Source organism: Alligator mississippiensis, chromosome 6, assembly GCF_030867095.1.
Source record: "Alligator mississippiensis isolate rAllMis1 chromosome 6, rAllMis1, whole genome shotgun sequence".
NCBI lineage: Eukaryota > Metazoa > Chordata > Crocodylia > Alligatoridae > Alligator > Alligator mississippiensis.
In genome coordinates this window covers 34,555,783-34,578,509 of record NC_081829.1, presented here as the reverse complement: position 1 = coordinate 34,578,509, position 22,727 = coordinate 34,555,783, and the positions used below count along the sequence as shown (strand labels likewise).

Here is a 22,727-nt window from a genome sequence, read left to right as displayed (position 1 = left end):
GAGAGCATGCCGGGATGCTGGGGGAGTCTGATTTAACTTAAACCAGCAAAAGGTCTGGGACAGACATTGCATAAACTGGTTTGAGCCAAATCAGTTAAGTCTGATACTACATTCAACCAGGTTTATCTCAGACCAGTTTCAGCCATTTTCAAACCGGTTTATGTGCATTGACACATCTGTTTTGTTACAGGTTTAAACCAGTTTCTGATCACTTAAACCGGTTTGTGTATAATGTCTGTCCCTAGCCCCGGAGTCCACAAGGCAGCATTACAACATGCTTGAGTTTTCAAAGGCTTAGAACACTGTGTACAGCAAAGAACAGGAACCCCTCTTTTAGGAGGGATATTTTCTTTCATTCACCTTCATTCCACTTAGACAACAGAAGTAGAGGCAGGCAGGTCACAGTCTGGCTTCACCGTTTTGCTGCAGGATACCCACACTCCTCCATGTTCTCTTGCTTTAGTAGGAAACATGACCTGTCTTTGTACACCTTATTAAAAAACATGCTGTTCTACCCGACTGAAATGAAGATGTCCACAATGACCCTCTTTTCATATTTTTTGTGCAGTAGTAACTCATTCCTCAGTCCTTATTTATTTTGTAGATGTACAAATCAGGGCTTATTGACTAAAGTATTTTAGAAACAACAAAATAATAAAATGATATAAAAGAAGTAAGCACTGGATATTTATATTTAGAAATTTTTCTGGAGTATTGTGAGAAAGATTTTTTTGAGGTGATATCTTTTAATGGACCAACTTCATAGTTGTGATAAAGTTAGACAAGCTTTTGAATTCAAAAGCATTCTTTATCAGGTCCGAGGGGAAAAAACAATCGTAGCAATGAGTTACTCTGCTTCTTCTGGAGTATTATCATATACAATACTTGTCCATAGACAATACTTACAAAGAGAGATAATGGAGCGAGAGTCATTTGGGGTTAAAACAATGATACTGAGAACATTTAATGCATAGTATTAATTACTAAATGCCTTTCATTCTCAGCCTACAAATCCTACTCAGAAAACGGATAATGATAATACCCTTTTTCATAGGCAGCTGATTCCTAACTATGTGCAATAAATATTGGCTTAAAAACATTCCTATTTTACTGTCCAATAAAATATTTCATTATTTATTTTGTCTGCATTGTGCCAAAAATTAGCAAAAAGAAAACGTCTTCTAACCTTTCTTATTGATGAATTAGTCAGATTTACAATTCTTTTGTTTCTTCTTTGGGGTCAATGACCTCATTCTCCCATTTATCTAATCTACCTACCAAATTACATTCATTATACAAAGTATAACATGGGTCTATGGGCCTTTGCATGAGATCATAGCTATAGGATCCATGTGTATTTTACATGTTCATGTGTATGAGTACAGATCACATTTTTTACATATTTTTTAAGAAAACATATTTCCAAATTATCATTCATAGCCATTTTCTGTGTGTGTGAAGGACATTAATAAACAAGTAGGCTTGTTAGTTCTTTGTTTGAACGAACATTCAGTTACAAATCTGGTTTATTTGTTCATAGTCACTGACATTTCCATGGTCTTTTATTAAAGACCTGATTAACCTGCAGAAAGAGCACAATGTTTGTACAAAGTTTATGAGCTCTAAGCCCATTTCACACCCACATATTGCCTTCTGTTAAGGGAACATCGGTAATGTCAGCATTCCATATCATATAACAACACCTTCAGAGAATTGGCCCCATCTGTAAACATTATGTACTCTACAAAGTCAAGAAAACTGGATATGACGAGTGCTCCCATGAGTCTTCACCCTGCAAAAGTATCACTGGGATGTTCTGGGTATGCATGGTACTCGCCAACATACCAGGACTCAGTTTTAAGAACATGGGCTCTCCCAACCAACTGGTGACCCTAGGTATCCTGATACACTACTGGCCTCTGCCAGAGGGACAAGTTAATGGCCATTTTCATAATAAGATTGAATTGTTACTCCCTTTCATCTCCGTGTAACCACCACAAATTATGATATAAATGAAAAGAAGAGCAGCAAACTCTGCTCCAGTAAAACCCAGAAGTGGGCCAGCAAGGATTTCTTAACTGAAAGTAAACTATGATAATACCTAGACTTTAAATGCTGATAAAATGTCATAAGCACAACCCAGAAAACATGGCCATACCCCAATGTATCGCAAAATAATTTCAGATATGACATAGCAAAGGCCTTGGGAAATAAACAAAGCAGATCATATGGGGTAAGGTAAAGAAACAAGAATATATAGGATATTCAAGCAGATATACCAGCAGATCTAGATTGATGAAGCTCTTTCTACATGATATCCTGCCAGTGTTTTATGGGATCAAACCAGCAATAATACTCACTGTAAAAGTGTTTTTAAAATTTTTGTACTAAGAATGTTATGTTTCTCAAGGAGATACACTGTCTGCTCCTTGATGCATGTGTGTGATGTTAACAGTAGGCAGAAGGGAGAGCTTTGAAACCTACATTTTTACATTGTTTCTTGAGGATTTTGATTTTTCTTAAGTATTTAGGGTGTATACAATCAGCTCCCAGTAAAGCTCATGTTTGTAAATGTACATAATGTTGGCCTTAACTTGATACATCTGCACACATCTTCAATACATCATTTTGAGTTCACATGATTAAATATACCCATTGGTAGTCAAGTATTCAGAGTAGGCTTGGACTCGTGTGTCTGAATATGTGCACTGAACTAAGGGCTTGACACTAGGCTTTATGGGCATTTTTTTTACATGCTCTGGGAGGCGTTGGCAGGGGGGCTTTAATTAGCGAGCTGCACTAATTAAAAGCATCTGAGCATCATGTACAACAGCATCCCCCATGCTGAAAAATGGTGATGGGGTCCTTTGAACTAAAGGTCATCAAATGAGCTTTAGTTCAAAGCTCCCCACTGCCATTTTTCAGGGTGGGGACACTGATACACAGGATGCTAGAGTCTGCTGGAGTGCATTAACTTCCATGCTCCAGCTGACACACTGGATTTCCAGCATGTTGGTGCTGACTCCCTGCACACGTATAGGAGCCCTGTATGTGCACACCTTTATATAAGGAGGGATCTATGCTGCTGATTTAGAGTACTGAAATACAACAGTACTCCCTACTGAGAGGAGCAGAGGGAAACATCTGCCACCCAGATCCCACGGCGCGTGAAGTGTGTTGCCTGCCAGGGGCCAAGATCCGGGATGTCATGACAAGGATTCCTGACCTGATCCGGCCCTTGGACTACTATTCCATGGTCCTCATCCATGTGGGAACCAATGACATGGCCAGGAGTAGTCCTAACCATGTCATGGGTGACTACAGGGCTCTGGGGGCCAGGCTTAGGGAGATGGGGGCGCAGGTGGTCTTCTCATCCATCCTCCTGGTCAGAGGTTGCAGTAGGCATTACAGTGCCTGCATCAGAGAGGTCAACCTGCAGCTTAGGAGTTGGTGCCATGGTGCAGGATTTGGCTTCCTGGACCACGACCCACACTTCCTGGCAAGGGACTTCCTGGGGCGGGATGGACTTCACCTCTCAGCGAAAGGTAAAAGTCTTTTCTCTAACAGGTTGGCTGATCTCCTACATCGGGCTTTAAACTAGCTCAGACGGGGGACAGGGAGGCAGAAGAAGGAGAACATCAGGAACCTGCAATCCATGGGACGTCCAGCAGTACAGCAAAGGTAAGCAATAAGCAGGTAAGCAATAAGGGGAGCATTGGGCATCAGAGCCAGGGGGCAACAAATGTGCCAGTCACAGGGCTCAAGTGCCTATACACTAATGCTAGGAGCATGGGGAACAAGGAGGATGAACTAGCACTCCTACTTGCAGAAAACACTTACAACTTAGTGGGGTTAACAGAAACCTGGTGGGACTCTACCTACAACTGGGCGGTTACACATTGAGGGCTATAAGCTGTACAGAAAGGATAGAGTGGGAAGGAGAGGGGGAGGGGTTGCGCTCTATGTCAAGGAGCATTATACATCGACCCTTATCAAAATGGAATCAGAGGAGGAGAAAGTAGAAGGATTGTGGGTTAGGATACATGAAAGTCAAGGGGAAAGGGATTTGGTGGTAGGGGTCAGCTACAGGCCCCCACACCAAGAGGAAGGACTAGATTTGGAACTCCTGAGGTAGCTCTCGGAGACCATAAAGACTAGGGAAGCGGTAGTCATGTGGGAACTAAACTACCCTGACATCTTCTGGGAGATGCAGACAGCAAATTCCTACTGTTCACACAGGTTCCTATCCTGTGTACAGGACCTCCTGATGCAGGAGGCACATGGTCCCACTAGGGGGAATGCATTACTGGATGTGGTATTGGCAACGGGGGAGGACATGGTAGGGGACCTACAAATCAGTGGTCACTTGGGGGACAGTGACCACCAAATAATAGAATTCACCATAAGGTGTAAAGTGGGAAAGGTAACTAGTAGGGTGAAAGTGCTAGACTTTAGGAAGGCTGACTTCAGCAAGCTCAGGCGTTTAGTCAATGACGCACTGCAGAGTAAGAGATGGGAGCCCAGGAAGGGTGACTGTGCCTTAAGAAAGCGATCCTTCGGGCACAAAGGGAGATGATCCCGATGCGGGGGAAAACGGGGAAAGGGGCCAAGAGGCTTCCTTGGCTGACCAGAGAAATCCAGAGCAGCCTAAGGGCAAAAAGGGGGGCATATAAGCAGTGGAAACAGGGAGAGATTACTAAAGAGGAGTATACCTCCTCAGCTCGCAGTTGTAGGGATGCAGTTAGAAAGGCCAAAGCTACCATGGAGCTGAGGATGGCATCCCAAGTTAAGGATAACAAAAAATTGTTTTTCAGATATATAGGGAGTAAAAGGAAGGCCCAGGGCGGTATAGGACCACTACTGAATGGGCAAAAGCAATTGGTGACAGACAGGGGGGACAAGGCTGAACTCCACAATGAGTTCTTTGCCTCAGTGTTCCTAAACAAGGGGCAAAACAAGTCTCACAATGGGATCGTAGAGAGGCAACAGCAGGGTGCCAAGCTACCAAGCGTTGACCCTGAGATGTTGCAGAGTCACTTGGAAGGACTGGATGCATTTAAGTCGGCAGGTCCAGATGAGCTCCATCCAAGGGTACTGAAGGCACTGGCTGATGTCATTGCACAGCCACTGGCAAGAATATTTGAGCACTCGTGGTGCACAGGCCAAGTCCCGGAGGACTGGAAAAGGGCCAATGTGGTCCCTATTTTAAAGAAGGGGAGGAAGGAGGATCCAGGCAACTATAGGCCAGTCAGTTTCACCTCCATCCTTGGTAGTCTTTGAAAAAATTATTAAGGCTCATATATGTGAGAGCCCAGCAGGAAAAATTATGCTGAGGGGAAACCAGCACAGGTTTGTAGCAGGTAGATCGTGCCTGACTAATCTAGTCTCTTTTTATGACCAGGTTACAAAACACCTGGATGCAGGAGTAGGGGTAGATATTGTTTACTTAGACTTCAGGAAGGCCTTCAATACGGTATCCCACCTCATACTGGTGAACAAATTAAGAGGCTGTTACTTGGATGATTACACAGTTCGGTGAGTGGCAAATTGGCTAGAGGGTCATACCCAGAGAGTGGTGGTGGACGGGTTGGTATCGACCTGGAAGGACTTGGGCAGTGGGCTCCCACAGGGCTCGGTCCTTGGACTGATACTCTTCTATGTCTTCATCAGAGACTTGGACGAGGGAGTGAAGTGTACTCTGTCCAAGTTTGTGGATGATACAAAACTGTGGGGAGAAGTGGACATACTGATGGGCAGGGAACAACTACAGGCAGACCTGGACGGGTTGGACAAATGGGCAGAAAACAATAGAATGCAATTTAACAAGGAGAAATGCAAAGTGCTGCACCTAGGGAGGAAAAATGTCCAGCACACCTACTGCCTAGGAAATGACCTGCTCACTAGTACGGAAGTGGAAAGGGATCTCAGAGTCCTAGTGGACTCCAAGATGAACATGAGTCGTCAGTGTGACAAAGTCATCAGCAAAGCTAACCGCACTTTATCATGCATCAGCAGATGTATGACAAACAGAACCAAGGAGGTGATACTTCCCCTCTATCAGGCGCTGGTCAGACCACAGTTGTAATATTGAGTCCAGTTTTGGGCGCCACATTTCAAGGGGGGTGTAGATAACCTGGAGAGGGTCCAGAGAAGGGCCACTCATATGGTTAAGAGCTTGCAGGCCAAGCCCTGTGAGGAGAGACTAGGGCACCTGGACCTCTTCAGCCTCCGCAAGAGAAGGTTGAGAGGCGACCTTGTGGCTGCCTATAAATTCATCAGGGGGGTGCAGAAGGAAATCGGCAAGGCTTTACTCACCAAGGCGCCCCTGGGGGTCACAACAAATAATGGCCATAAGCTAGCAGAGAGCAGATTTAGACTGGACATTAGGAAGAGCTTCTTCACAGTTAGAGTGGCCAAAATCTGGAATGGGCTCCCATGTGAGGTAGTGCTCTCCCTTACCCTGGGGGTCTTCAAGAGGAGGTTAGATGGGCATCTGGCTGGGGTCATCTGAACCCAGCACTCTTTCCTGCCTATGCAGGGGGTCAGACTCGATGATCTATTGAGGTCCCTTCCGACCCTAACAACTATGAATCTATGAACTGGCTGTCATGTAACATTTCAACATTTCAATATAGGAAGAAGTTGCTTAATAAAATTATATTTTGAGATATGATAAAAGAAAATCTCTTCCACGATGGGAATTACAAATGTTTTACATTTAGTTATAACATTCATACATTTCCATTCCCTTTCCTGCCACACCGGGAATTCATATTTTGGCTAAATCTCAAGTTTGCCATTACTCAAGTACATTTCTTTTCTATTGGGTCTCTGCCTCTTTCAGTAAGACTGAAAGTTCCATTAAAGGACATATTTATGCAGTATGGTAAAAGTGCTGCATGGTAGAAACTCACAGCAGAGAATGTGATTGGTCTACTCTCATGATTTCCATGTAACATATGAAATATTTCCATATTTCCAGTTAGTACACTAATTTCCTTCATAATTGTCTATTCTTCTGTTTTACTCTGTAATTCAGTTAGTGCCTCTGTTCAGTCCTCCTTCTGACACGGCAACATACTCATAGAACGCAGAAAGAGACAGTTGTATCCAAGGGGCAAGATAAACACTGACCATATGAAAATGTTCCAGCCATGAAGCTTATACATAAAGAAAATACCAGGACAGAAAGAAAAGAGCCATCTTCAAGGGTCACTGGGCTAGCAACCTCCATTATCAACCAATTGTTTAAGGACTGGTGAGTGCCAGAGGACTTGCAGGCAACATTTTAAAGCTTTTTCAGCACCCAATACCCAATCAGTTAGGCAGCTAAATACCTGTAAAAATATTTGTAACCCTGGGTGCAACACTACATGCGCCCTCACCTGAATAATGAGATCCTGGGGTACCCAGTAGCCAGTAGGCCTGTCCAGCCCCCATGGGAAGCTGCTGCAGTGCCCTCGAGCAGAGAGCCTCCCCTTACAATCAAGCACCCTCACAGACAATTCTCAAACTATTTGCAAGATTTAATTATTTACAACATAACAAATAATCATTAAATAAGCACATGGATATACCAACTAATAAACCCTCTAATAATAATAATAATCTAATAAACTTATTTGCACAGTCTCTCACTTGCACACGGTGTACTGGGGATCCCGTGTGCACTGCCCCAGCGGGGTATCTCAGGGAGCGGGACTGTCTGTGTTCCTGCACGTGGCCTGTGGACACTCCCTGGCGCTGGTGTCCGTCTCCGTGCTCCTGGGGTCTCCGGGCAGCAAGCAGCGACTCCTCTGCAGTTCCTACAAGACAGCCTTCCCCTGCCTTTGCCCCCCTTCCCTGGCTCTGCTGGGAGCAGTGTCTGGGCTGCAGGCTCTAGCAACCCTCCTGCCCCACACAGCCTCACAGCCCCGGCAAATGCAGCCCCTCCCTGGGCTTTGCCTGCCCCTGGGGCCCCTCACCCATCAGGGAAACTAGGGCAGACTCCAGCAGTCCTGTCCCCCCGGCTCTGCTGTGCTCACCCAGCCACACCAGCTGCAGTCAGGTCTCTCCAGGTTTGGATTCTCCACACAAGCAGTCCCAGCCTGATCCTGCCGCCTCAGCTTCTCCACTGCTGCTCCTGCAGGCCTCTCTCAGGGGCTCTTCGAGGGACCACTGCGTTGAGACTCTGAATCCGGTCTCCAGCCTGTCCCTCAGCCCTCTGGGCTCTCTTTCAAAACTTTGCTGGGGTTACATCACCCTTCCCACTTCCAACAGGGCTGCTTCCAAAACAGCTTCACTTGCCTTCAGAGCCTACAGTGTCCCCTCTGGGACAAACTCTGTCTCTCTGCCAGGCAGCCCTTCCCATTCTGTTCAGGTGGGTCCATTTTTTAAAGGCTGCTACATATTGGTTTTGAGTTTTTACCATCATATAGTACCACAGAAGTCCAAGATAAAAAATACGTAAATTCCTTAAGCATGTCCTTCTATAAATGCAGGATGGATCAGATATTAAACTGATGTTAAACTTGATCTTAACCAAAAGGGCACTTGCCTGTATTTCATTCTGAATACCATCTACTACACATTTACACTCATAGCCCATACAATGACCTTTTAAAAATTCATTGTTAACATTCTGTTCTTATGCAACAGGAGGAAAGTTGCACCCAAATTCAGTCTTCCAAGAAGAGCTCTGAAACTGCACAAACTAGGAAGGAAGCAATTTGATTAGCACACAGATACCTTTAGCCAAAATTGTTCTCCATGGTAAAACAGATGGTTTGCTGTTCTTATAAGAAGCAGCTGTTCTTCTCCAAGATGTTTATCTTTAGGTGCAATTTTGGTATGTGATATCTATTCACAATGTGATGTAGTATGGTGCGATTCCTTTTTGGATAACAAGTGAGGGAGTTGTTTTGAACTGGACTGTCTCCCCATGCAGGTACTATTAAAACCAGTATCCACATTGCTGAGTCTGCCGTTTCTTGCTAGACACTATAGGATTTTTAGCTATGAGAGCCACTAAGCAGATAACTTCCGAGTCTGAGATGCACATGCCTCAAATCAGTGATCTGCATGCTACTTCTCTTTCTTCAGGATATGCTTCTAAAATGCCCAGGAACCACATACAACAAACCATGGGTGGCTACCTCTGCATTACAGTCATAGCAGAGCTACAGCCATTCATTTCTATAGTGGGACAAGACAACTCAAAACGGTACAGATCAGCAGGGCACTACCTTAAAAAAATGTTCTGGTCCCAAAAGATTTTAAATGATTACAGACAAAATCCTCTAAAAACTACAGCAAAGGACATGGATTGATTCGATATGCTTTGCTGGTGCAGGAGAATGGATGTTATAATACAAAGATGTTCCTTCACTTCTAAAATTCCATCACTCACAGCAACAAAATTGCTGCTAGTTCTATTGCTCACCCATGAAAGTAGCCTCTCTGACCAAGTAAACTTTCCCTGATCTTTCCAGTCTCACTATATCCATGCCAATGTGTTACTAAAATGCATAATCCTACTTCACAGTTTAATATTTGCACCAAATTCAACTGATTGTGCTTCGATCTTTAATGAAATATGATAGATCACAGTGAAATAATGATTAAATCCCAGTCATACTGACTCAAAGATCCAATACCTCAGTTAAGGTGAGGGCTGGAGAAAGAAATATCGAACAAAGTAGTAAAACAGTTTCCTCCTGACCATCCTCCACACCAGCAAAGGAATTTTTATATTAATTGGCAGCAAGTCCATGTCTAGTCTGACTGCTGACACAGTTAGCCATAATAATAAAAAACATTTTTGCAGGAAGTGGAAATGCCATTTGAATTTTAATAACTGCCTTCACTTTCTGTCCTGATTGATTAGTCTGAACAAGATTCAAAGCAGCAAATGTCCCTCTCTCAACTACTTACATCTCAGGAAAAATCACAGGAACTGAACAACTGAAAAGCCATTCATATGCCAATAGTCCCAAAGAGGAGATCATTTTGGAAAAAAACTTAATGTTGAATTAGATGGAAAATCATTATAGAACCCGTTTTAAATAATGAACTATGTAATAAGTACTTTTCCATTTTATAGCTCCTTCCTTTGATGTATTGCAAAACATTTTGCAAGTATTGTGTGAAAAATGCCTCAGAATGCTCCTGTGAGGCACAATAAGTGTTGTAATATTCTCCTTTTGTAGATGGAGAAACCAAGACAGAGAAGTTAATGCATCCAGTCTCAAAAAATCTGAAGCATGCAGAAGTACAAAACTCCACTTTTTTGGTTCAAATTCCCTCAAATTTTAGCCCATGTTTGCCAAATAGCTTACAAACCAATATTGGTAAAACAAGACTGATATAAGTTCCTATGTGCTCCCCACCCCCCACACACGCATACTTTTTTTTTTTTTAAATACTCTGGATTTTCAAAGCAGTTGAGAGGTTTGGGACATGCATCATCCATTATTAAAGGTGGTGCTGTAAATCCCATAGTCTGTGTTGAAAATGTTAATCTCAGTTTTTTCTCCATAGTGGATATATCTACATGTGCAATTAATGTAATGTGATAATCTCTGGAGCCATTTGAGCCAAAGGAAACTTCTCCCAGGTGCAGCGTCTACATATACACCCGAGGCAGCAGCAATTTGAGCCAGGGCAGAGCAGGCCCTTGGTTAGCTGGGCTGACTGGGCACAATTTATGCCTGTGGTCAGTGTCCACATGTATATTTCAGTGCAGTAAATTACTCTGTCGTAAGATAGTACTGTCCCTGACAGTATCATCTTACAGCAGAGTTAATTAATTTACTGCACCCTAATACCAACACACATGTAAATGGTGATACTTTACTGAAGATCTAATTAGTCTACTCCACACTAAAGCACATGTGTAGATGCATCCAACGTGAACTATGAAATGACTATCCTTTTCTGACTTTCTGAAGAGTTAATTTTTGTTTCAAGCATTTGTTAAAGGCCCCTTATGTCAATTTGAGTTCTTATCAATGCAGAATAAAATACCTGATTAATGTCACCATCCTTTATTCTCCCTACTACATGAAATCACCTGAATCACTGTTACTAAACAAACATGCATCTTATTAAACAACATTCACAGTGAAGTCTCATGGGAAAAAAGAAAATCAGTGCTCTGTTATTAATACAATTATATTTTCAAGAAGAACTTCTTTCTGTAGAGGAAATAAGCGACAAAGACCCAAAGAGATGTGCCCAGCAGGTCCTGGAAGAGAGGTTCAGCATGCGAGTCCGGGAACTTCATTTCCCAGTTGAAAGGGAAGTAGCTGCCCAGGATTGAGTGCCCAACATAGACAAAGAATGAATTCATCCCTGCATAAAGTCATGAATAGAAAACATGTCATTTTCTCCAAAAATGAGCTTACGCTAAACATTGCCTATAACAAATAATGAACATATACAAATGTCATGGGCCTACATTCTAAAAAGAAAGATTATAGAGATAAAGGTTCAAAACGGAACCTGACTGTACCCTTGTTGGAAGCTGCAGGATATGAAGCAAGAGAGTAGGATGGTGGGCAAATGGGGTAGTAGAAGAGAAGTAGTCCAGAAACTGAAGGACAATGAGAATAATTGAATGAGATAATTTTCCTTGCCAGGATCATCATCCTGAATATCAGAAATTCAATAACTTTCCTGGGATCAGATGATGATAGCAGTAGGCTGTACACTCAAAGACTTGAATTATGACCTACTATAGACAGAGCTCATTTGGCATTGCAGCTTCATAAATTACAAACCAGTATCCCTGCACAAACACATAATTAGGTAAAGTTTTTCCAAATGGCTCCAGAGGAAACCTAAGATTAAACAAAATGTCAAGTGATTTATCCCTGACTTCCAATGGATATGGTCCCTCCATTTCCAAAGTGGTATCAGTCACTTATTTTAATAAACACTAAATATATCATAGAAGAGTCTTCCTGTAAATTTGGAACTAATTTTGTGACATTTTAAACAAGGCACAGAGGTTTCATTCACCAACTGGACTGAGTATGAACTCAGATTCCTTACTACTGAGATCCACTCCTCTTCATGTTTCTTCTGTCATAATTCAGTTAGTTCAAATTCCTACCTGGATATATGAAGGGCTGTCCATCCCACCAGTTTTTTACATCAATAACATAGAACATAAGTCCTAAGAGTATGAAGGAGAAACAGCTTAGTGTAGTAACAAAGGACAGAGACCTGGAAAACAAAAGAAACATCTGGCTGGTATTTTACAAAGTCAGTAAGACACCAAATATTTAGAATTTATATTACAACACTCTTTTTTTCCTGTAGACTAAAAAGGAATTACTATGAACACAGTAACAATATCTAACTTCAATATTAATACAAGATTTAACAACTATGGGATCAAATCAAAACACTAACAGTTGGATTTTAGCTGGTGTAAATCACTGTACTTCCATTCAAGAAAATAGACCTCCACTTAATTACAATAGCTGAAGTCATGTCCAAGAGCTGAAAGCTTCAGAACTTTAGGGAGAATTCAGATTAAAATCAAGCTCAGTGCTAGTTTTTAAACTGTTCTGTCAGGAAGAGCTAATAGGTTCTGCCCTATGTATTAAAGCAAACCTGAGTACCAAAAGTTAGGTACCCAAGTCAAATGGCTTGATTTTCAAAGGCTGTTGAATGACCACCTGTACCTGCCACTGAAAGCAACAGAAGTGCAGGCTCAGTTACTACAAGGGGCAGGGATAGCATGGCACAAGCTGTTCGATACAGTTGGCCTGAAGTAGGAAATATTGGAAGTCTCACAAAATTCTTCTCCCAGGGTTTTTAGTCTGTTTGCAAAAAAGAGGGGCTTGCTTCTCTGAACATTATTGAAACTCATCCTTTGAGTGAATATCCTAATTTTATGAAACATTTGAATATTGACAATCCCTTAGTTTTATAAGGCAAAAAAATGGAGGGCTGGCAGGGGAGAGAGAGAGAGTCAGGGCTGGGGGAGGGGCAGGATTTCTGTGAATTAAATGCTCCCAAATCCCTAAATGTAGCAATGATAGGAAGGAAAGCTCTAACAACTTGATATTTATTTCAATGCCACACCAAAAACAATACTTTAATTTGATAAGCATTACTGTACCAGACAAAATCATTTTTAGACAACATCCCTAGAAACCTTAAGTAGCAATTTTGGGGTTCTGTCATAATTCCTAGCAATAGTTATGGCATTATTCATTTGCCATTATTCATTGGGTTAGGAACAATCAAATGGCAGAACTTCACAAGATAAAGTCCTATATCTTGCAAGATGCATCAGAACAGGGCCCCATTTCATAAATCTTACAGAGTCCTCAGTCATAATTTCTCTCTAACCATTTTATGCTTTACTACGTCTGATAGGATTGAGCAAGGGGTCCATTTAGACTTTTGGCTGAGATCCTGTGCTTCATATGATAACTCAGATTTTCAAAAGGGGTAACCTCCCAGGTAAGCACCAATTGTAAGTGGTCAGACATTCAAAGGGGCACTATGGATACTGAAACCTAAGAGCAGGAGCACACAAACAAATTTACTTCCAAAGAGAGGATGATGGAGGTTTACTTCAAATACGAAGGAAAACCCAACCTTCCCTGACTGCACAGTTGTTTGTGTGCCCATGCCTCAAGAATCACAATGGGAACTCTTGGGTGCTGAGCTCAGCTGCTATATTTAAAAAAAAAGCCTTCAAACATACATGCCAATACTTTGAAAAGCTAATGGGGCCTCTTAGAAATCTGACTCAATATTTCCATAGTTTGGTATGCTAGAGGTCATACATTGGTCAAATCAAAACCCAATTTTATATTAAAAAAAATCAAACACTTGTCACTAATGAGAGTTATTTGCATGCTAAACATACAAGTTTCTGATAGAAACAAAAAAGTTTGTAAATATTTTATATTTGTTTATTCTTTTATAAGAAGAGTTCATGTATTTTACATCTACAGTACTTTACATTATAAATGACCACACTGTTTTTGACACAATTTTCCAAAGATATTCATTTTTGTTCAAAAACCAAGCCTGGAAAACTTCAGTTAAAATTTTAGAAAGTTACAGTTGACTAACAAGCACATAATAGAAATTAAATGTTGTACAACTTTAAGTATAGTACGTGCAACTGTTTGTGCTGTAATGAAGTGCCATTTTCTTATGATGGTCAATAATAAATCTTGCCAACCATCTGGAAAGTGTGTTTCTCTATTGGGATCTAAGCTACTTTGGGAACTGTAAGCCAGCAAGATGGATACTCTCTAAACTATAAATCCTATACTCTAAACTATTGTTAGATGTCATTTCTTATGTTCATGGTATTTGATTTATGCAAATAATTCTCTCTCTCTTTTTCACAGCTTTTGTAATTATTCACAAGGAACTGTAATAATCATTTGATCCAAGCATCAGGATTACCTGGTGAAATCTACAAAAATTTGTACTCTTATTGGCACAAATTCAATAAAAGTTCTTTGCCTGATTCTGACTATGAAACTGAAAAAATGTCTCCATCACTGCTTTTACTCACATGCTGTATGATGAGAAGACTTAGGAAAATGGGAGGATTCTAGTTATCGAGAAATTAGAAAGGACCCCGTTTGTAAAAAATTCAAAGACAATTCTTGTGTTTCTAATCCGTGAATATTGGCTTGTTGCATTTATTTAAAAATAAATAAATAAATGAGTTTAAATAGGTATCACTCATATTTTTAACATTCTTCAATTTGAGATATGTTAACGGGGGTCTCCATGGAAATGGGCAGAATGGTGTAAAGTACATTGTTTTACACAGTTATCACTGCCACATGTATGTATGGGGTATGTATATGGAAAAGTAGAGGTAATTAGAATTGCTAATGTATACAGTGCCATCAGGGGGCTCAAAAGTTGAGTACAAAAAAAAAAAGAAAAAGACCAACCCAGAAAAAATAATCCAAAATCAATTTAGATCATTTGGTATCAATTTGGATAATATAGACCAAAATTCTTATGACTCACCACATCATTACTTACATAATGTTTAGGATACTCAGTAACTCAGTCAGCTTCATTACTCATAAATAATGCACCCATCTCAGACATTTGCCAGTAGAATCTTTACACTGCACACATATATAATATGCAGCAGATGCAGAATACAGAAAAGCTTATGTATGCAACTATTATTTATTTATAATATACATAACGTACTCCTCCACATACAGAACAGCTTTTCACTTTCATACGTCATTCTTAAAAAAAAGGCTACCATTATCTTTTCATCCACATTTCAGAAATGAAAGAACTTAAATCTTGTCCAAAGCATTAGTTTTGTTTTGGCAGAGAGGATGTAAGTACCTCACATATCTAGATCCTGTCAGTTGCTGTGAATATTTCAGTACAGCATTTCCCACTGCTCTGGATCTTGTTTCCAAAGTATCTGAACAGTGCAAACGACTCTAGTGGTTTCTTGTCAGCACACATTAACACCCTTCTCCCCTTTGCTTATAACAAGGGTTGGCCTCCCTCCCCCGCAAGTATTTGCACTGACGTCCATTGTTCTACAAGTGTTATTGATGTTTCTGTACAGGTTTACCCTTAGCAACGCTGATCATCTGCATACTGCAGTGCTCTAAGTAGTTGCCTATTGATTTCACTTCTTTAGAACCATCAAATGCTTCTTCCAATTTTACTCTTAGGTATACAATTCAGGTACTGGAGATAATGGCCAGACTTGTTTGAAACCCTAAAGAGGTTCAAAACTAGTTACCTTTCCATTAATAGGCATTGCACTTTCTCATGCTTCATGAAGAATATGAACAAAGTTCAGTGTCTTTGGTAAAATCTCTTTGTACTGGGGGGAGGGGAGGAAAGGGGGAAGAGAGAGAGTGCGCACACAAGAGAGAAAGCAAGCAAAACAACATTTGAGAACTAAACTTCTGTTGATATTTGTGACATGCCCCATCTTCAACCTGGATACACCTTTGAGACATGCTTATGAGCTGTTTCTACAACTTTGGGGTGCCCTGCCCCAAACTTGTCTCTGCTGTCTGATGCTTGACCACTGAGAACCAGCTAAGACAAGCTAAAGGTCAACTCCTTGGCCTGAGGTGCCTCAGACCTACCCATCTCACTCAAGCTGGGGGGCGGGCAGGGGAGGGTTGACAGCTGGAAGGATCATACAACCTTGTCTAGTCATGCACTAAGAAAAGATGGATACCTCTTTCCATAGAATGGGCAAGTCAGTATCAGCAAATATTCTGGAATCACAAGCATCACTGACAACAAGTAGTTTATAAAAAGGTATCAAGAAGAACTTATTATTAAAAATAGAACAAGCATAAGAAATCAATAACCATATGCTGAGATACAGACAGAGACATGTGGACATGCCAGAGGGCAGGGAACAGCTGCAGGCAGACCTGAACAGGTTGGACAAGTGAGCAGAAAACAACAGAATGCAGTTCAACAAGGAGAAATGCAAAGTGCTGCACCTAGGGAGGAAAAATGTCCAGCACACCTACAGCCTAGGAAATGACCTGCTGGGTGGCACAGAGGTGGAAAGGGATCTTGGAGTCCTAGTGGACTTCAAGATGAACATGAGTCGGCAGTGTGACGAAGCCATCAAAAAAGCCAATGGCACTTTGTCGTGCATCAGCACATGCATGACGAATAGGTCCAAGGAGGTGATACTTCCCCTCTATCGGGCGCTGGTCAGACCGCAGTTGGAGTACTGTGTGCAATTCTGGGTGCCACACTTCAAGAAGGATGCGGATAACCTGGAGAGGGTCCAGAGAAGGGCAACTCGCATGGTCAAGGGCCTGCAAACCAAGCCCTACAAGGAGAGACTAGAGAAACTGGACCTTTTCAGCCTCCGAAAGAGAAGGTTGAGAGGCGACCTGGTGGCTGCCTATAAGTTCATCACGGGGGCACAGAAGGGAATTGGTGAGTATTTATTCACCAAGGTGCCCCCGGGGGTTACAAGAAACAATGGCCACAAGCTAGCAGAGAGCAGATTTAGATTGGACATTAGGAAGAACTTCACGGTTAGAGTGGCCAAGGTCTGGAACAGGCTCCCAAGGGAGGTGGTGCTCTCCCCTACCCTGGGGGTCTTCAAGAGGAGGTTAGATGAGTATCTAGCTGGGGTCATCTAGACCCAGCACTCTTTCCTGCTTATGCAGGGGGTCGGACTCGATGATCTATTGAGGTCCCTTCCGACCCTAACATCTATGAATCTATGAATGAGCGTAAATGAATAAAGGAAGAAAACCTGTTCTTATCCTGCATCTTAAATTCAAGAATGGAGTCTCCACCTAGCTCATTATCTGGGGGACTCCAGCTAGTCCCTATACCCAGGAAAAACTGAAGACCCTACCCTGCTCTCAAAGCAGGCTAAAGTACTGTTTCCTATCTGGAAATAAGGGAGTGGGCATGGGGGGGCCCCTGCACACTCCCCAGCAGACCTGGAAGTGGACCAGAAGTACTTCTGGTCCACTTCCGGGTTCACCGCCAAGCATGCGGAGGGCCCCCCATGCACCTGTGGGATGCTCCATCCACCCCAGCATCGCAGCATTCATGAGCCGCAGTGGTACCTCAGGGTAAGTAGAAAAAACATTTAAAGCTGTGTCTATGTTTGAATCACTGATTCTCCAAATCTGCATCAAATCTGCAGATTCGGATTCAGCCAAATTGAATTGGGGACAGTGATCCAAATCAACTAATCGAACCACTGTCCCCAATTCCGGCTGAATCCGAATCCAAATCAAATATGGCCTGTTTCACACACCCCTATTATATAGTGAGATGTGTTTATAAAAGTAACAGTCAGTCAACATTTAGTAACCTGAAAATCTTTTAATAATATTTTCCCTTTCTTTAAACATATTTGTATATCATCTTGTGAAACAGATATTTTGGCCTAGTTTTAATTTTAAACACCACCTTAAAACATGTTCTGACAAAGTAATCATCAGCAAACAATCATGTTATTTTACCATTGATGTAATGCAAGCCCATATTCTGGTCATTTCCTGATTTGGCTACTTGTCTTTTGGCTAGACTCTCATTTTCATGGATGCTGTGAAATAGAACTGCACAGATTGTAAGTAAAGAAACCCAAACCTGGTGACAGGTTTTGTTATGAACTTCACTTCTGGGCTCTCTAAAAACTTTATCCTTGATCCTAGGTTGATTGAGTGTGAGCAGATTTATGAGTTTGGGTGTAAATGATGCCGAACTCAGAGGTCTTGTATCATTTAACCTGAAACCAGGCAAATCTGAGCAGATCTGGTTGAGTTTTGCTTTTTGGTTTTGCACTAGTTCAAACATGAAACTCTGAAACTTGAAGAGAAGTAAAAAGTACTGCATGAACATTAAGGGGCTCCTTTGTCAACAGCCAACAACTGGAAGAATTTATACAGCTGGAACAGTAAAGAGGTGTTGACTTTTAATTGTAAGTTTCACCTGGTTTATTAATATTATTGTTCAGCTTCCCATAACCTCATGATCATTGTTTTCAAGTGACCAAAATGGCCACTGTATTCCATTACTGTCAATGTATCACATAGATTCCTCTCATTTAATGATCGCAACATCAACAAGAAGTAATGCTGCTCTAAAAAAAATGGCATCCCTCTGTCCCCACCCAGAAAAAAGTCAGAGATGAGACTTTGGAACATAACAGAAAGAATATGGGAACAACACTGTGCATATGCAGCCAACAGGAAAGCAGGCAAAGGGAGAAGATAGAAGGAGCAAGAAGTTAGGGAGGAAAGTGAAGGAAAGGAATGTGATGGGGAGAATTTGGAAAGAGAAGAAAAAGGGAATGTAAGAGGAGGAAGAGGAAAAGAGAGAAACCAAATGTTGGTAGAGCAGGCCCAGCACACAGCATGGGTGGGGGAATTTGCTGTGTTGATAGGCTGTCAGCCCACCATCCAGTCCACGTGCACAGCAACACTGAGGACAGTGCTCACTTTCCTTCGTCCTGTGGCAGTCGCTGCAAGAAGCAAGGAAACCTCCAGCTGCTGCAGTAGCATCTGTCCCCTACAGCCCATGGCTCATTTTGCCCACTGGCTCCCACCCAAGTTTACAAGGGAGGGCCTGGCTGGCTAGCACCCTGCATGCACAGACCTGGGAAGGCAGAGGCAGGGACAGACACATACACAGACAGACGCACAGTACCCAGCCCGCCCCCCACCTCCAGCCACTGTTCAGCAGGAGCCTGCCTGGGCATGACAGCAGCAGCCTTTTCTTACAGTCCCACTCTGCTCCCCTCCTCCTTCCTGCCCCCTCCTGCCTACCCCCTCTACCTTCCCTAAGATGTTCCAAGACTGCAGGGTTTCCTGTGCACTTTTGTCCTTGCTGGTAAGTTCATTTTATTTCTTTATTTATTTTTGCAGGGAGCATACCAAAAGCACAGAGCACCCATCTGAAATTGCAGTTTCCGCAAAAATTGTGAAATTGTAAGTCCTTAGCAATGATCTTCATGAAGTCGTGAGTCGTGAGCCAGGTACCAGAGAACTGGAAAAGAGCCAGAGTAGGGCCCCTTATTAAAAAAAGGAAGGAGGAGGATTTGGAGAACTACTGGTTAGCCTCACCTCAATACCTGGGAAGTTACTGGAACATCTCTCAAGGAAGGCCATTTGCAAGAATTTGGAGGAGGAAGCACTAATCACAAGCAGCCAGCAAACAAACATGTTCTCCAAAGTAGCGAACCAGGTGGGTGAAGGGAATGTTGTGGATACAGTGTATCTGGACTTCAGCAAGGCTTTTGACAAAGTCCCCATGACCTTTTCATAAACGGTGAGATAAAATTACTATAAGGTGGATTGATAACTGGCCCAATACACAAGCAAAGTGTAATTAACCACAAGCAAAGGGTAATTAACTGACAGGTACATGTCAAAATGGCAGGTCTCAAGTGGAGTCCTACACAGGTCTGTCCTGGGCCCAGTGCTGTTCAATATGTTTATTAATGATTTGGACGCTCGTATAGAAAGTCTAGTGAGCAAGTTTTTAGACAACAAAAAACTGGAAGGGATTGTGAACACAGTGGAGGATGTGAGTACAATTCAAAAGGATCACAACAGGTTGGAAAGTTGGGTTAGAGATAACAGGATGAAGCGACAAATGCAGGGTGCTACAACTCAAGAGGAATAATCAAAGATACAACTACAGATCCAGGGGACACCTGGCTGGATGGGAGCACTACAGAAAAGGACTTGGGCATCTTGGTAGATCACAGTGCAATGCGAGTCTGCAGCGTGATACAGCTACACAAAAGGCAAATGAGGTTTTGGGATGCATCACTAGAAGCATTAAATGCAAGATTCAAGTGACAATGATTCTCTACTCAGCACTGATTAGGCTTCTGGGGTACTGTGTGCAGTTCCAGGCTCCACATTTTAAAAAGGATGTGGAGAAATTAGAAAGGGTCTAAAAGCAGGCAATAAAGATGATAAAGGGCTTGGAAAGCAAGTCATACAAGGAAAGGCTGAAGGACCTAGGCATGTCCAGCTTGCAGAGAAAGTGCTTAAGAGTGGGTATACTATCAGTCTTCAAATATCTGAAGAACTGCCATAAAGAAGAGGGAAACCACCTTTCTCTCTTGCTGCAGAGAGGACACAGACCAATGGCTTGAAGGTGCCACAAACTAAGTTTAGACTGGATGTCTGGAAAAACTTCTTCACTGTTAAAACATTGAGGCAGTAGAAAAGAAACTGTGGACTCTCCATCACTGGAAGTGTTCAAGAAGAGGTTAGACAGGCACTGGTCAGGGATGACCTAGGCATAGCTATGCCTATGTTCTACTATGAGTATTTCCCATGCTTCTGGGCTTTGCTGGTTGCCCCCACCCTGCCATTCTGCTACAAGTGTCAGGTTCTTTAAAACCTCCCACACAGGCACTGGGTGTTGGCTAGAGCCAAAACTGAGAATTTTGACAGTGGAGTGGCCAATGCTCTTGCTGGGACCAAAGCCAGAAGTTCCTGGCTAGAGGGTTTTGCCCCTCCACTCAGAGTAAGGCTGATCACCAAATTTGGGGTCAGAAAGGAATTTTGCCCCTACGTTAGATTGGTATTAACAATGGAGACTTTTGTCCTCCTCTGTAGTAGGGGGGCGTAGCCCTCTACCTGAGACCTCTTGAGCACATCTTGACAACCTTTTATTGAAACAGGATATTGGCTGCTATGCTTGTGTCTGTGTTGTGCCAGGGTTGATGTTAGTTTTACATAGAGTTTAGATTATGAATGGTATAGGATAGGGATCGATGATTCTGCCTCAGGCAGGGAGTTGAACTAGATAACTTCTAGATTTTTTTAGCCCTACTTCTCTATCAATTTATTAGAACCTAAGAATCATGGGAAAACAGGAATGGATGTGAGCAGGAGACTCTGATGAAAGGGGGCTGGGAAAGATGGAGAACAGAAAGAGGATAGAACTGGAGAGCAACAGAATGCAGCTTTCTTCAGCCCTGGATGATGAGGGTAAATGCAGTCCCCCTCTCAACAACAGACCATGTGACCTGCTTTTGGTATAGGCTTCTTAGAAGTCATGTATACAAACTGGATGTAGAAAGGATAAAAGGAATTCAGGAGAGAGATCAAAAATCCCAACCCCTTTATTTTTAAGCTATTTACAATATTTTTTTAAATTCTTAGATGTATGTGATGACAACAAAGGAACCCATGGTACCCCCAGTCCAGAATCTTTTCATCAACTGTGGCCAGCACCAAATGCTTTGGAAGCAGATAAGAAACTCCACAAGCAGGCAGACAAGGGACCCCCTCCCACCATCCAAAAGTATCATTCTAAACTATGGGTGTCTATACACGTGCAGCGAGGCTGCTCCAACACACTGTAATTACAGTGCACTGGAGCAGACTCAGTTAATCAAGTCTGTGGGAATGTGGTAATTACTGAGCTCCAGCAGACTCCAGCATCACATGTATTAGTGTCCCCGGACTGAAAAATGGCAGTGTTTTCAGCCACCATTTTTCAGCGCGGGGATGCTGATACATGAGACCCTCCAGGTGCTTTAATTAGACCAGCTCTTAGGGTGCTCTAATTTAAAGTATTGCCTCCTCCCCCAGTCCTGAAGCACATGTATAAACACTCTTTGTGACTGAAACTGCCAAGTGTCACACAGTAATAAAACTGAGCAGCCATACAGTAACTGGTGCACCTTCTATAATTGAACATCATTTTCCATGTTATTCCCTATAAGCAAGTCACATGCACGTTTTCACATGATTCTATTGAAGCTAATACTACTAGTTGGATTTCAGAGCACTTACCAGAGGTTCTTATTGACGGGAATGAATCCTTCATTTTGCGTACACTTGGTTAGGATGGCCGAGATAATGCCCTTGGGGAAAGGATCAGAGACTAGGTCAATACGAGGTGATAAAGAAGAACCCATCTAATTCAGGAATCAGAGAAAAATAAAGGAAAAGGAAGAGGGATATGGGGGAAGGGACCAATGTCCATGCCAAGCTTTAAGTGTTTCTATTGATTGGATAATCAAAAGAGGCATAGCTTAACAAAGGCAGCAGCCTATTTATACGACAATGTTTGGGAGCTGACTTTGATTTGAGAATGTGATTCTTCTACATTATCAAATTTACTAAACATCATTTTTTTGCAGAAATGTTACTAGCATGGGTCACTGAACCACATAAACCAGAGCTAACATACTGATACCCTAGATCTATACAGCTAGTATTGAAGATCTGACAAGTTGATTC

At 42.2% G+C, this 22,727-nt stretch overlaps 1 protein-coding gene across 8 annotated transcripts in view; it reads right to left on the bottom strand.

Annotated features, from left to right (window-relative positions):
* Nucleotides 1–7,505: 7,505 nt before the first annotated feature.
* Nucleotides 7,506–22,727, bottom strand: part of LOC102558169 (heparan-alpha-glucosaminide N-acetyltransferase) — a 361,824-nt gene continuing 346,602 nt past the window's right edge. For 5 of the 8 annotated variants that reach the window (XM_059729771.1, XM_059729773.1, XM_059729770.1 and 2 more), the window contains 3 exons: nt 22,278–22,348; nt 12,095–12,207; nt 7,506–11,331 (listed from right to left, as the gene is read on the bottom strand). In XM_059729771.1, the coding sequence (XP_059585754.1) occupies nt 11,150–11,331; nt 12,095–12,207; nt 22,278–22,348 (366 nt within the window). In that variant the 3' untranslated portion in view covers nt 7,506–11,149. The remainder of the gene's footprint in view (nt 11,332–12,094; nt 12,208–22,277; nt 22,349–22,727) is intronic. The other 3 variants (XM_059729775.1, XM_059729776.1, XM_059729777.1) reach the window with 3 other exon arrangements.